This window comes from Buteo buteo, chromosome 28 (genome assembly GCF_964188355.1).
Source record: "Buteo buteo chromosome 28, bButBut1.hap1.1, whole genome shotgun sequence".
In the NCBI taxonomy this organism is placed as follows: Eukaryota; Metazoa; Chordata; class Aves; order Accipitriformes; family Accipitridae; genus Buteo; species Buteo buteo.
In genome coordinates this window covers 4,477,166-4,493,737 of record NC_134198.1, presented here as the reverse complement: position 1 = coordinate 4,493,737, position 16,572 = coordinate 4,477,166, and the positions used below count along the sequence as shown (strand labels likewise).

At 39.9% G+C, this 16,572-nt stretch overlaps 1 protein-coding gene across 1 annotated transcript in view; it reads right to left on the bottom strand.

The window, feature by feature from the left end:
• The window catches only part of YAF2 (YY1 associated factor 2), a 28,750-nt gene extending 12,409 nt beyond the window's left edge, over positions 1 to 16,341 (bottom strand). The window contains exons 1-2 of the mRNA XM_075059187.1: positions 15,968 to 16,341; positions 15,652 to 15,777 (exon numbers count right to left, since the gene is read on the bottom strand). Coding sequence (XP_074915288.1) covers positions 15,652 to 15,777; positions 15,968 to 15,993 — 152 coding nt within the window. The 5' untranslated portion in view covers positions 15,994 to 16,341. The remainder of the gene's footprint in view (positions 1 to 15,651; positions 15,778 to 15,967) is intronic.
• Between the last annotated feature and the right edge of the window lie 231 nt (positions 16,342 to 16,572).

Genomic DNA, 16,572 nt, shown 5'->3' with positions numbered 1-16,572 from the left:
ACTATTATTCATACTTAAAATCTTCTTGGTTTTGACCCAAACTATACACTCTTCTACACTATCCCCAGTATGATGACATCTGATTTTTAAGGTATTCAACCATGCTAGAAGGTTCAGACACATCAAATATAGATTTACACTGCCTACAAGACTGATAAATAAGTGGGATACCTGAAAACAGCATACAACTTACAGTAATAAATACCATGTTGTAAAAACACTGTTACCATGCCACAACTAATTTCTGCTTTAATTGTGCCTTGTTGTCCTCCCTCCAACCCACCTCTTTTGGGGGTGGGGGTGGCGGTGGGGGTGGGTGTCTGTCTTCTTTTTGAAATGCAAGCTTTTAGAAGCTGCTATCGAACTCTTCTAAGCTTACTCTGCACCAAATTTAAAACTTCTCACTTCATGGCAAACCTACAAAAGTTGTGTGCATTTTGTTCACCTAGAAGTTACCATAGATTTACACCATTATGAAAGAAATGGTATTCCTCCCTCTCTAGTGCCCTGCAGACTTGCCTATCTCCTTTCCATCTGCTACTGTGGGGCTTCTGTGTCTGACAGAGCTGACCGAGTTAAGATAGTCACTATTTTTTTCAAATGAAATTCTAATTTCAATCATGTACTAGTACTCCTCCTCCACCAGCTTTTGCTATTCCCTCATCCAGCAAGAATTTCAGAAATGCCTTGTTAACATGCCTGAGTTTTTCCAACCTTCAATTCTTTTAGAATTTGGTAGCAAATTTAATTCTTGTGACATGAGGTGGACTGAAAGTCTTTAGTTGTCTGTATTTTGTAGTGCATTGCCACTGGAAATAAGAGTAATCCCTGATAAAGGAGGACAGACCTTGGAATTAATTCAATTTAGTCATCTCCTTATATATAGCTCCAGCCTTTATGCAGAAAATAACAGGATGGGAGCCATTTCCAATGACAATTTTTTAAAGTGTGCTACCCATTTGCTAACAGCAAACATATTTTACTTCAGACAAGTCAATACATTCTTGGAAAATTCATAGCATAATTTTTAGTACTGCATCTTGAATACAGGCCTACATTTCAGATATCTGTACTTAGAAATGCATGCTGTTGTGTTACTCAGTATTCTGTATCGCTCCTTTGCTTCTTGATTTTTGTATTTTATCATATATTCCTCACCTCCAGACAACACAAACAAAGCCAACCTCATGATGACTATGTCTCTTCATCTAAATCATATCAAATCTTACCACTAGATACCTCATCAAATAGTTTTGTAAGTATCCCTTCCTAAATATCACTTGGCTGGATAATTTCACAAAGCTGTTAAAAGACTCTCGTACATTGGCTAGCCTGAAATTCTGCAAAACTACATGAAAAACAACTGAAACAGTTTAAAACACTTCCACGAGTGTTTTCAGAATGCATTTGCAAGACAGTATAAGACCTGATGTGTCAGCTCACCAAGAAAAACCACACATGCTCATTCCACAGAGCTGTGCATCTAATAAGCCTACAGATCACCCTGCTCAACACTTCTCGGAACTGTCATAAAAACTGAAAAGACAAACTCCTGTAAAGCTAATATTAGAATAAGTACTTGTTCATTTTTTCTTAAATAATTCCACTTCAAGTAATTCAATTAACAATATGCCATTGTGAACTAAACAAAACTATTGGAAGAAATAAGGTTAGGTTTAACCAAACCGTAATAAAAATCTTGCTTTGCTGATGCTTGTATCATACAGATCTTTTAAAAGTCTAAACAGAATACAGTTAAGTGCATTAAAATCTTGTTGAGAACAAAGTTGAATCATTCAAATCCTACTCTATTCTTTCATTACTAGACTGGATCATTTCCCAATACAAATGTACAGGCTTTAAATATCTTATAATTTATTTGAAGATCATTTTCCACTCACGTCTATCCTAAATATTAATGTCTCAAGAAGCTAATAGAAATCTGATATCCACGGTAATACTCTAATCTCCATTTTTCTAGTTCACAGTCATTACTGAAATCTCAAGAAAAGCTTATCTTTGCATACTTTCAACTTCATCATCATATTCTTGCTAGTCCCTACTCAAATCTCCTTCACCACATGTCCTCATTTCTCTAACTACTAAGGTCCACATTTTCAAATATATCTTAACACAGTAATTAGAGCAATTAATTTAAAAATAAAAAGTTGTTCCTAATCTCCAAAGCAAGTAGATGTATACAGGGAGTCAGCTGGAAAGATGTGTGATTTTACAGTAAACAGCTTTTTAAACAAACATACAAAAAGAAGATGAAAAAGTGATTTTAGGTACAAGATTTTCTAAGTGAAAGACTACTCCTGTAACACCTATTATTAGAAGAATATCTTCACTTAGGTATGACTGTTTTGAGCAATTCTTATGACATTTATTTCAGTAACTTTTACAGGGTACAGATATAGTTAAATATTATAGCAATATTATAGTATGATACACTTTCTGCATGTTTTCAAAAAGACATTAATTATGCAAAGTTCTAACTGTAACTTTGTAATAAGAGCTTAGACAGCTTTTTTTACTCTGAAGATCACAGTACAGGTTACAACCAGCAGCTTTGGAATGTGACTTTTCCATGATGGACTGATGATGTAGATTTAATGCCAGAAGGTCTAAATGGCTCCAGAATGAAATATATATTTCAAATTCAGTTTCTGTAACAAGTAACACAGTACCTTGAACTAGAAGTTACTAAGAAGTAAATAAACTTTCCTCCCACCCACTAGTCAATTCTTTTTAATAGTTATATCCCTCCCCCCACCCTCATATCCTGTTAACAAGTTACTTTACAAATATCAAGTAATTAACATTCCCACTTCCTCAGACATGTTTTCTCTCTTTTTCAGAAGTCTTTCTGCAAAACAGGCTACAATGACACTAGTGATTTTTGCACCTATGCACCTTCCAGACTTTCTTTTCCCTCCACTGTAACTGGCTTCAATAATAGCAAATGTAAGCAACTTCACCTAAACAGAGGGAAAAATTAAACATACACACAGCTACCCCAGACTTCCTTGTTTTAAGCTGACCTGCAAAGATCTTAACTTCAAAGAGACTGCTTTTTTTTTTTTTTTAAAGACCAGGAATCCATGAAAAATGTTGGAATGCCAAGGCCTATATTTATATAGACATTGCAGTGGTGTTGACAGCTTTAAAAAAAATAAATGGAACCAAATTTAATTTAGCATCATAATCTTGTTATCATGGCTTACAAATGCACAGGTGAAGAATTTCCTAAGAGTAAAGAAATTGTTACTTAAGTTCTTTATAATATAGAAAGAAATCAATAGAACCGAGACACACATACATGCATTAAGTCATCGCAATAACCGTCCTCATGTAATACTGCAGACAGTCAACAGTCAATTTGACACACAGTGAATGGCAGAATCTTATTAAACTTCAACTGAGAAGGCAAAAGTTTAAGCCTTACATTTTAGGCCATTCATTCCAGTTTATGCACAAATCTGTATCATTAAAGTGCAAGTTTGTGCAATCTGGCTGTACAGAAGCCAAGAAAAAAATTCCCTGTGTTTACATTACCAATTTGCCTATCTTTTTTACTGATCTTTCTTTGTGCCTCAAGAAGACAGTGAATTTTTCAAGTGCTAGTTTAACAGTAAATATTTAAAGCATGAAATATTTTTCAAACTTCAGTAGTGGAGGACTATTTTTGTCAAATGCAAAACACTCATTCCAAATAATTAGAGAGAATTGTCACGTGTTTCTATACCCGAAACAGCTTTTAATATATCCTTCCACATGTGTGCAGATTAGTAGCTACAATATTTTGAGACTATTTTCTTCTATCAGGCAATTTTTCAACTAACGTAACATTTTATTTTTTCTAGATTTGATACATAAGCAAAATATATTTTTTAAAAATCACATTTATCTCTTAATGGACTATCACATCTACTCCACAAGCTCTTTGTGCAGCACCTTATGCAACAAGAGCTTCTAGGTTCTGCCAAAATACCAAGCAAACAATATTCCGGAATAAAGGAAACTGCTTTTTCAACTTCACTAAAAACCCAGCACAAACACTTGTTCTACTACCACTGCTGATTTTTGTGATCAAGCACAACCAGACCACAACTTCTCTCCTAATACCAAAGAAAGAAAAAAGAAAAAGAAAAAAAAAAAGATTCATTTCTGCATAAGCACATCAGTGGTATTATTTAAAGCAAACAGGAAATTATCAGGAACACTGTGTATACTAAGTAATATTGCAAACACTGTGGCAAATTAGATCTTGCAAATTGTGGTCTACACAGAAGCTAGCAGTTCATGTAATGATGCCAATCCTGATTTTTAGCAGTTGAAATCACATTATGAAAAGCAAAAAATATTTCCTATTACCCGTTCTTGTAACGCAAGTGCAATAGTTGCTCGCAATTAAGTTAAATATCACTAGCAGGAGCAGCAGTCTTTGGATTCTGACACAGATCAGCTCACTCTCCCTCAGTCGTCAGTGCTCTATTAAGCTATTCATAGAATAAAAACTATCAGATTAAACTACGTTTAGCTTGCCATGTCACATGAACATGCTCACACTAATCACCACACAAAGCCATCTTGAGAGAAACTAGTCTTTATTTCTACATGGAAGCAGTTAATGATTAAATGCATCTTCAACATCGATAATTTATGTTGTCATCCAAAATTATTTTTTCTCATTACCATCACTTCTGTCATATCCTAGGCATTACACTTCCTCCGCAAATAATACAACTGAGTAATTATGACAGTGCAAACAATGGAGCTAGTGGTCTGTATGGGAAAACATAATATAGATCCATACGTATATTGCAGAGTAACAATGCAATTCCTACACATCCTACGTATATTTGATTTCTAACTTTCAGCCAGCTCTGATTTCCAGTGCTTTCATATTCCTCGCTGTTTTACAGCATGAATAATTTACTTGGAATTAATCCATTCAGTGCATTTCTAGCAATTCTGTCTTTCAATAAAAGCTGATTCAATTAGAATAGACTTACAAGACCCATATGGTTTTATCAGTCACTGTATAAATGTGCAGAAAACTACCCCTTGAGGCAGTGTCCCTATTTAATCATTCCCTTAAAGGGAATGCCCTATTTTCCAGATGACATTTAACAGATGAGGCCACCAAGCCTCCTGAAGACAACTGGTACACTGCACAACAGTCTGCCCTAAGAAGAAATATCCATATCAGGACCTTTAGAAAGCCGAAATTCATCTTCATGGATAATTTTTAAAGCAGCCATCAAACGTTACTTTTCCAACAACCAGTTTTAAGGCTTCAACCTCTCTCGCACACTGTTACTAGAAATTTTTCCCCATATGCCACAAACTGTGGTTCACCGATGCTCAGCGTGACAGCTATATTGAAAATATCCTGTTTGAGAAACAGAATATGGATATCAACCAATTTATGTTTCCTAGATGACAATGTGCTACATATGAGCAGGGGTCAGAAAGCTCAATTTCCTTAACAACATCCCCTGAGGAGGCAGTATTTGGGAGTCTGCAGAGAAGGCAGTGGTTACAGTCTTTTAGACCCCTAGATCCTTCGGATTCATGGGGAAGTGACCTCTCCCAACTTCCAATCCCATAAAGGATTGGATCCTTCAGGCTGCTCCTCTGTCCCCTTCCTGTAGAAACTGTGATGCTTCTTGCACCTATGCAAAAAAACACACGCAAAACATGAGGTTCATACTGATGCAGCAGCACAGTTATTGTTGCATAAAACAGGGTGAACACTTGGCACAGCTAGTTTTGTGACCAAACAGGAAGGAGCTTGCTTCTGACCTATCTTACTTGTTCTGCACTGCGGGTGTGATCTTCCCAGAAGGATGCAGCATTCTAGAAACTTCTTCCATTCAGAGCCAGCTTCACAAAGATGTCCACCTTAAGTGGGGGAAAAGACTACACACTTTCCCTAAAAAATCAAGTCTCCATAATGCTCTTCAGAAAAGGTGTATATTAATAGAAAAAGATGCCACATAATCATCAGCCCTCACCTTTCCTTTTTCCGTTCTTATTCAGTTACAGAACTTCTAGCTCATGACCCTAATCACAGAATTCAATGATATCTGTAAGGAACACTTTCCCTTTCACTGAATGTGTCAAACCAACTTTTTTTCAGCTTTTAGAGTTAGGAACCCTATTTTTAAAGTAAATTTTAAAACCCCCACTCATTCACACATTTTTTTCTACCAAGCACTGTCATTTGAACTGTGCAGTTCAGATAAAGTACATTCAAGTATTACGGAAAAGTTTAAAGATAAGTCCCAAATTTCCAGTAAGTTAGAATGGGAAAATTTTCAATTGTTCATTTCCTCCCCACCCCCCAACTCCTAAGAAAACAAGAAAAGACTTGTGGCAGACATCAAGGTCATGTCTTGTAGTCTTCAATCTGACTTCTGATGGAAAGTTTGCCAGCCAAAAGCCTACCAACAACATTCTGCAGCTGAACTCTCCAAGTTCAAGCCTGCTCTACATCAACGTACCACATACCAGTGGAATGCACTTCAGAGAGAACAGACAATCCTCAGGATCTCTCTGTCCTACTTAAACCAGGATAAGCTACTGCATGAAAACATAAAAAAATGAACACTTAATATTTTGTTCCACTAGCCTACTTTGAAAGTGTTTTGTAGATGACTGTATCAGCCAACAAGAGAAGACATCATTTGATAGTGAGAAAATTTTCTGCAAAGCACACTGTCCTAACCTGACTTTCAAGATGAAACGCACAGACACTTCTGTCAAGTTTTAAACAGGAACAGGCATAATGGGCTGTCACAACAGTAAAGGAAAAATTGTTATAAAAAGTCATGGGGCAGAAGATGCAACTTCTCATCGCTCTACAGGTGATACAAGAGCTGTCTTCTTACCAGCTAGACTCCTCTTTTAACATATTTAATCTTACTGTAGGTGTTTATTCAAATCCCAGTAGCTTTTAGTCCAGGACAGCTAATAATTTTCCCTAGAAAAGACACAGTGAGCAAGAATACCACTGGTGGCAATAAAACCAAAGATGACATCTTCATTTAAAAACAAAACAAAACAAAACCCAAAAAACAACAGCTAAAGACATCGAAACATGCACTACTTATGCCCCAAAGGAAAGTACTGCATCATGGAAATAGAAAGAAAGAAGTATACCCATTATCAAACACAGAAAGAAAGCAAGTACCAGATGGCATAAAGGCTTCTTTGCGTCAGTCACCACACAAAAGTTTAATTCCATATAAGCAAATTTAAAAAGGGGATATGAGTACAAGTTAGAATAAGAAACAAACTGGGCTACTGAATGTTATATGGCAGTCAACAGCATCTAATGAAATTCACCCTTGGAAACAAATTGTTTAGAGAACCACAGCAAGATGGAAGAAGTCACCAAGTACTGCAGAAGAGAAAAGGGAAAAAAAGAAAAGAGAAATCACAAGATGGGCAAATAAAAACGCAGGAAGTAGTAGGTGACTCAGCCTAAGTCAAATTTCAGAAAGATACTAGAAACTAACAATTGGGAGCATTAAAGGATAAAGCCAATTGGCTTGACACAGTCTAGTTTCTCTGTCTAATGAACTAATTGTCCTAGTGCCTAGGAGAAAAGCAATGCGTGTTCCAAGTCTTGACTTGGGTGGGATGCAATCAAAAATACATTCTCCCACTCAAGCTAGACTATGACTGGGACAAAATTGTGCAGAACAAAGTTCAAATTTAGGGTTTGTTTGGTTTTAATAGTTCTTAACCACCAGCTGTAGATGTAGGATAGTATTTATAGTGAGGTTCTACAGGTATACTATTTAATATTCTTAATCATGCTCTGGACAAAGGAACAGAACGAGCAAACAGCACCAGGCTGAAAGGTGGTGAGAACTATCTGCCAAGACCATCCTGAGTTAAGATGACTCAAAAATGAAAATGATGAAATCCAAGAAAGACAGCATAAAGCACCACAGGCCCCACAACTGCATAAAAAAATCCCTACTTAAGTAACAATGGGACACAAAAGGACACCAGACTGTACTAGATCAAGTAGACTGCAAGGCACAGAGAAGCCAACATCCTGATACTATTGCACAAGAGGAGAAACCTCAACCAGGGAAGTACCAACATCAGACATCATAATTTAGCACGATTCTGGAAAGGCATAGTCCCACTAAACCTTACACTAGAAATGACTCGGCCGAAGAGTCAACAATAAAGAATCACGATATAAACTGAACAACACTCACCTATGAGAAAGTGCTGCTGAAATATTGTTTCTGTAAGGAAGACTTAGAGAAAATGGGTGAACATGGAAACCATAACCCAATAACCAAGGAAGTACTAACACAGTGGGTAACTCACTGGGGATAGGGGGAGTATAAATCAACTTATCTTACTGAACAGAAAGGTTAGATATCTGGAAAAACATCAAGGGTAAAAAGCACTACAAATAAGCTATCTAAAGGGATTACAGTCTCCTTCACTGGAGATTTGTGAGAACAAAGATCATGTTAGAAGTTGCCCAGGTTTACTGATGCTCTTTCAGTATGGGAGAGCATCTAACTCTCTGGAAGACCTTTTCCATCCCGAGTTCCCAGGGCAACATGGATAAGCCAAATGAGACATGTTAGCCTCCTTAGAACTATCCCTATAATGAGCCCAAATGTATTCAAAGCTTTTACTGCTTTAGTAACTGTGGAAAACAAATGCTAACCTATTTTGCTTGGCTTTGCTACAATTCAGCTGAACAAGCCATTCTTAACTGGCAGAACCTACCTCTGACCCTGCACTGCCCATTAACAAAGCTGGCCTTCTAGAGAGCATGTCTCCTAAATCCATGATCAGATCCAAGATCTTGGAAACAGAGGGCTAAGAAGTTTTTCTTCCTGTTCAGCAGCTCTGACATCATTAGTTATCATAGGAGGGGAAGAGAGAAAGTTTATAAAAAGCGATACGTTTCTTTCTGCTCCGTGTTTGTTTCTTTAATTGTGTAAGGTATATACACATAGAAGGCCAAGTCACAATGACAGCTACCTAAATTTCTGGCCAAAGGTGACTGCTGACATAACTACTATTTTCAATATGATGCAAAAAGAAACAACTAAACTAGGTTTAAATCAACTATCAAAGTTAGATCAAACAGACCCTACCAGGTCTTAGCCCAATATCAAATGAAATACCATTTGTTTTGTTCTGGGGAGATTGCATTAAAAAAGGGAAAGGAAAAAAAAAAAAAAAAAGCCCAAGCTGTAACAGACATCAGGAAAGAGTTAGAAAAACAAACCCAAACAAACATCAAAAGAAAAATATCAAACTCACACTTAAAAAAAAAAAAAAAAAGGAACACTTTTTCATGAGCTGTTTAGAGTAACGGATTAAAATATGCAAGTTCAAACCCACAGAGATTTAACAACAGAATTAACCTTTAAAAAAAACACAAAACAAAACAACCACAACTCCCCCCCAAAACCAACTACTTACGTAGTCTCTCTAATATATAAACTTTATCTTCTCTTGATTGGCTGCCCATTTCATTCTCTGTTGCCTATACAAGCTACACCTATCAACGGCACCTAACAGAGCTACCTCAATCAATAAAAAATTACTTCATTTTTTTATATGGAAAAACAAAACCTCATTCAAGTTGATGTGTGCAAAATTCTTAAGTTTCACTATATTTTTCAGGGAAAAGAATTCCTAAATAAATTCCTAAATACTTCCAAAGGTTACTTTAAAAAACTTTTTCTAAAAACAAGACTGGAAGTCCAGAATGACTAGATTACCTGATGGCTATCTGCAGAGCAAAAGAGAACTATTTATTCATACTTCTCTTCATAATTTGATATTTAAGCTAAAACATAAAAGTTGTGATACAGAGCCTGGTAAAATATGGATTATGTATGACTTTTCCACACACTTAATGGCTGCAAATATTTCCTTCTCCAAGTAACCAAGTAAGTAACCAACAGCTCTTCAGTCTGTTAAGCTCGATTCAGTCATGTATTTGTAAAATCAGCATGACAGGTGGTTCTTCCTCTTTTTCTCCTTCACAACCTTCCCCCGACACGCTCATGCGCATGTGCGCACACAGAGGCTGCATACTGGAAGGCAGAAGAGAGTGTCCTTAACAAGCTGTTGTAAAACAGGCATGTTAAACCAGATATACAAGATAAGTACCAACTCTCTGTCCTGAGCAGTACTGCATTTCAACAGAAACACAAATACCAGATTTGGTTAAATATAACTGATTTGTGCTTATAAACATCCAGATGGTACATGACTAAACAAATTGCACATATTTTCTGAAGAAAAATGACCTTGATATCCAAGTTAAAAAAGTAAAACATTTTATTTATGCTTCTCAAAGCATAAAACAAACTCATGACAGCTTCAAGTGGAGACCTGTATCTCATATTTAGGAGGCTGTCAGACACGCTTATAAAATACATGCACATATTAAATGGCCACACTCTCAGACACAATCAAGGGGCACAGACCAAATATCAAGCAAACGTACAAAGATGGCATTCCAGTTCCTTATACCTCAGACTCTTCTGTCTGGTATGATTTAAAATTGTCCTTTCATACCTTAGGCTGGGAGAAAAGGAACAATTCAGTAATGGAGATCAATAGAGCACAGGACACAGAAGCCATGCCCCCATTCACCTGGTTACATGTGTCTACCTCAGCAGTACAGGATGTTAAGAGGTATAGATCCCGAATCCACAGAAATTCATCCTGACTTGAGATGACTTTCTCATTCTGGCTAGAAGTTTCAGGGGCTATTTTATGTAAACGATATTGCGCATAGCAGCTCACCCAACATGTATATCAGAGAAGAATACCTTAAAAAAACAAAAACAAAACAAAAACCAAAACACCACCAACTCCCCCCCCCAAACTTCACAAAAGTCACTTGAACCTGTTTTATCACCTTATTCTCTCTCCTTCTTTCCCCCTGCCAAAAGAAAAATACCGTGGGCTTGAATAGCGTGCATTAAGTCTCACAGACTCGTAGGTAACATGAAGTTTTTACTGAATTCAAAGCAAGCAATAAAAGTAGTTCTAAAAATTAAAATTAAATAAAACCGTAACAAGCATAAAGTAGGTACATCTTTGTACAACAAACCTTCTATTATTAGCTAAGAGAATATTCTTGGTGAAAATACCCTTTGGAATTCTACCCTTTTTCCTAATTTAAAAAAAATCATAGGATGCTATCGACTCTGGAAAGGGGACATTGATCACGTATCCCTGCCGCCCTTTTTTCCTTTATTTACACAGCAGAATATCATGCCAAGCATTTCAAAGTTTAAAAAGCCAGATTTGCAGTTCCTCCTGTAGCTCACACTACACTTCCCTGGCTGCTCATCCTTCACACTGAATGGAGAAGCGGTTTGTCACAGCATGCAGAAAAGAACGGGATCCTGCAACTAGAGACCAGACTACAACACGCATGCATAAAAACCACATGAAGAAAAGCAAAGTGACAGGCAATTTTAAATCTGGATGCTGTCACTAACTGAATAACAAGAGCGTTAATATGATCTGAAGAAGATGGAGCAGAGAGGTGATGGAGCAGTAACACAGCCTCCTAGAAGACAGAAGAGAGTAGCAAACATACATCCCTTTAGAGAGAATGCTAGCCCTCTTGTGTACTTCTTCCCAGCAACACTGGAACTCTTAATCTTCAGCTTTACAACACGTCTAAATTACAATGACTAACCGTGTTAGCTGGCAAGAAAAAAAAAAAAACAAAACACAAACAAAAACCAAACACCTATTCAAGGACAGACAAATGGAGCAAATACTTGCTGCAGTAAGGTCTGTCCAAGGATCTAGCCCAATTCTTGAAGGTCAACCAGGATTGGTGTACTCCTGATTCAAGATAGTGCCATGAAGAGCAGAAGGAAAGAAAGAAAAGAAATGGTAGTGTGCCCATGGAGGCAACTTTCTTTTGGCAAAGCAGTAATTGTGAGAGTCAGAACAAATTCAGCAACCCCACTATAACCTCCCCAGGAGCCAAGTAATTCCCTTCTGGGTTGTCAGCATATCATCGTTGCCACTGTTGCTTTTACAGTGATGCCAGTCTGGGCTTTTTCAGTGTTCCAGCAATTACTTTACTTTTCTGTACAACACGAGTGATAGAGGGGGAATGATGATTTTCAAGCATTTATGTCTCAGCAAAACTTAAACAATTTCATGGGGCAAGGAAATCAAACCACTTATTTAGCCTAAGGGCTCTTCCTCTTGCCAAACTTCAACGGCTTTTGCAAACAATAGAGCTTCTCAAAGAGATCATACAGTTCTTTATAATGGAAACTATTAGGCAACCTAAATATAGACTTCGTTACCAGTTCCCTCTATAACACAGTACGTTAGGGTTCTGTTCAGCATTCCTTACTCACGGTTCTAATGAACTTCAGCAGGAGATTTGTCCAAGTAAGGAATGATTATTACAGCCCTAGGTTCCTTACATTTATACAACATCTTTCATCTAGAAAGATTTCAAAATGTTTCAAAGGTCACATATAGAAAATTACTATATTCAGTACAGTCTCCTATCAAGAGGAACATAGTAATTTCTCAGTACCCAGGCAACAATACAGAACAATTTAGGTTAGAAAGTAAATAAGAAAGCCGAGTCTACAGGGAAAATTTAGATCCTCGGTGACATTACCAAATTAAAGTCTGGCAACGGTTCTACAGTGAAAGGTACAGGGGTTTCCAACTGGCAGATAGGATCTTAGTTTTACAGCTGACTCAGGGCACATCTAACCTGCACCACGCTGGGGCACTCCTTTAGTACCAACCCAAAGAAAAGAGTGCCACCTTGGGAATGAGTTACACCACTTCCTGCAGCATCCAGGACTTCTCTTGGACATCTCCCATCCAAGCACAGCCCAGTTTAACCATTCAAGGTGATACTGCCGTGGACAAAGTTAATTTAACTCCATGATCCAATCTGCTTTGAAAATTCAGTCTAGAAGTATATTAAAATATAATCAAGAAGTCATAAGAATTATTTCCACTAATCTTAACAATTCCACCAGTTGTTAAAGATCATAATCCATGTCTAGCCTCTGGCATAAAAGATAACTCTTTCAGAGAGAAGAAATTATTCAACAGTGAAAACACCCACAAACCCTACCCCACACCTGAAAATATTTCCGTAACGTTAATTGTACATGATAAGTATAAAAAAATACAACTGTTTTAATCATCTTTGCATCTAATTTCCAGTGGCCATCAAAACCACTAAACTTGACTATGATTGCCTGTTTTTCTATCTGCAAATCTGGTCGCATTTAGTGAATTTTAACATGCAGAAGCAGACATTAAACTGTCCACCACAAAGAAACAGGTTTCTCTGAACTGAAAAAAACCCAGTGCTTTACAACGCCTTATAGACAAAGCTCTCATCAGTAAAAAAACACAGTAGACATTTTGAAGTCAGAACCATTACACACTAAGAACCGTGCTGAGACATCAACTTAATCTAACACTAAGCTTCAAAATGGAAGACAAAAAAAAAAAAAAAAAAAAAAAAGCCATTCACAGTGTCATCAAAACACCATAGTATTGTTATTCTGACCAACACTGATGAAAAACATTTTGTTGTATAGGCAGTACCAGCAAATGTTTTAACAAGGCCTCAATTTGGTCTCCTGGACTCCAGCTCCTTAAAAAAAAAAAAAATTCCATCCAAATGGCCTTTTGTGTCTCTTTGGCACCCTAATGATTCTCTCCATAGACACAAAGGTCTACTTACTAGTTCAAATCTAATTTCAGAATGGGGGCCTAAAACCTCAACCTGTATTTATCTCATGCCATGTGTAAATCCTGGACTTTGCAAACATGAGAAAATGCAACCCATTTAAATCTTATGGGAAAAAGAAACCCATAAACCTACTCAGCTACACATTGTTTCAGAGTTTAAGCAGAGAAACAAAAATCAATGTACCAACTAAAGCTCTGCATACCAGATCACTGTGGTGGAGAAAGTGGAAACAAACAAACAAAACAAAGAAAAAGACATTTTGTTGCTAAAATATTAAAAAATTATGAATTATTCAAGCGGGGAAAAAAGAAGGCAATGATAATATTGGTTTCCCGGGACTGTTTATTTTTTCCACACTTTTTTTTTTTAGTTTGGTTTGGTTTTTTGTTTGGGGGGTTTTTTTGGTGTGGGTTTTTTTTCTTCCCTTAAGTTTTAGTGCTTTTATCCAACTGAGTTTCCAATGCAACAAAACATAATGTTAAACTGACTTTGCCTATCAAACTAATTGGAGGTTAAAGAGGCTTTATTCATGCTCTTTTAAAGATTTTGCATTTGTTACTTCAGCAGTATTATTTTGCTGAATATTACTGATCTGTACACATCTATCTGTGATATAAACACAATGCCATTGTTGTAACTGGAAACTATGCAATATGTGACAGATGCAACTCTTTTCAGCGCATGTACCTCACTGATTTCATTGATTAAAAAAAAATTTAAAAATCAACTAGTATTCAAAACTAAAGTTACGAGAAGTCCTTTCAACATTCATTCTGGTTTTCAGAAGTCTAGGAAATCAACACCAGAAATAAAGATGAACCTTTTTTGTCAAGTAATTGGACCCAGCCTTTGCACTTACAATTTCAAACATGTAACGTTTGTTGCAAGTCACATTCAGCACTGCTTTGACCTGTATCTAGAATGCAATTGCTGCTTTTGATAGGATTGCAACTTTCATTGCCACTTAAACTTCTCTTGCCAACGGGATTAACCCATAGGTACGATAACCGTAACAAAGGATTCTTTAGCAATATTCTCTTCGGTTAGCGCGCAACGGCTACAAGTGCACTCCCGTTCGTTTTATAAAAAGCCTCCATTCCCCAAGCACGCACGTTTAGGCCACAATACTGAAAAACACCGGCAAACGCAGGAACCAGGTAATCCACCGCAAGCTTTCTGACGGCTGCACAGAGAAAAGGTCCTCCTGGGAAGTCACGGATACGCAGGGTGGCACTTCCATACGGCTCAATTCAGCTAATCAACAATTCCTCCCCTAAACAGCAAAGGGTTATTATCCACCCCTATGGCCCCCAGAAACCTGGACGGTGATGTTCAGTGATGAAAAGAGAATTAAAAAAATAATAATAATAAAAAAGGGGGGGGGTATTTATGAGGCAAAGTTAAACTCGTAGAAAAAAATGAGTTTAAAAGAAAAGAAAATTAAAAAAAAAACAAAACAGAAACCAACCCCACTAAAGGGTGAGTGTCTTAGCAAGGCACCCCCCAGGGGACGGCTCTTCTTAGCGAGGGGCACGGCCTCTCCGGGGTCAGGCTGTGCGGGCAATTATGCCCTTCTTGGTATTTATTATTTCTGTTTCCTCACACACACAGACGGGCTTGGGTCACGTTGACCGGGGAGCCCCGGGGGGGTGCTGATCCCGGTAAACGTGACCCGATTCCTGTCACGGCCGCCCGCCCTCCCTCCCTCACACCGCGGGGCGGCGGGAAGCCGCCCAACGGCTCTCCCCCCCCCCTCCTCCTCCTCCTCCCGGCACCCGATTCCTGTCACAGCCGCCCTCCCTCCCTCCCTCCCTCACACCCCGGGGCGGCGGGAGGCCGCCCAAAAACGCCTCCGCCTGCCGGCGACCCACCGTGTGGAGGTGCCCTTCCTCACGTCGCACATCATGCACTTGAAGGCCTCGGCGCTGTTGCGGAAGGTGCAGACGCTGCAGTCCCAGTAACCCTCGTCCGAGGAGGGTTTCGGCTGCCGCTTCGGCCTGCGGAGACACACGAGCGCCAGGGGCAACAGCGGGCGCGACGCCCTCACCCTGCCGCCTTACCCCCCCCCTCCCTTCCCCCGGGGGCGCCCCGCCGGCCGCCATCGCCGCCGGCTCCGCGCACCCGGCCGCCAACGGAAAGGGCCAGGGGAAAGGGAGAAGGAGGAGGAGGAGGAGGCGCTGCCCCTACCTGGTGGGGCTCTTCTTGTCTCCCATGCCGGCTCCAGACGCGTCCCCGGCGCGGCCCTTTGTGTGTGTTTGTCAATAAGGAGGGAGCGCGGGGGGTCTCTCGGCTCTAACGGGGACCCGAGGAGGAGGAGCCGCCGCCGCAACCTCCAGCTGTCGGGGAAACTCCTGCCGCTGCCCCCTCCTCCTCCTCCTCCCTCAAGCGTGTCCGTCCGTCCGTCCCCGGTCCAAGCCGCCAACCAGCGGCCGCCCGCAGGCCGCGGCGGCGCCCGGCGGGCCGCGCACGGCGGCAGGTTCGCAACCGCCGGCGGCGGCTGCTCGGGAGCTGCGAGCCGGGCGGCGGCGGCAGCGGCGGCAGCGGCGGGGCCGGGGCGCCGCGGGGGCTGCTGGGGGCGGCGGGAGAGGCGGAGCGGGGCGGGCCCGGCGCTGAGGCGGAGAAGGAGGAGGAGGAGGAGGAGGAAGAAGGGGGGCGGCCCCGGCTGGCGTGCGGGGCGCCCTTGGCCATTGTCCCGCCGGGGAGCGGGGAACGGGCCGCCCCGGGGTAGGCCGGGAGGGCTGAGGGGCCGCGGAGGCCTCGGCGGGTGGGGAAGGAGCTGCCCCGCCGTCGTT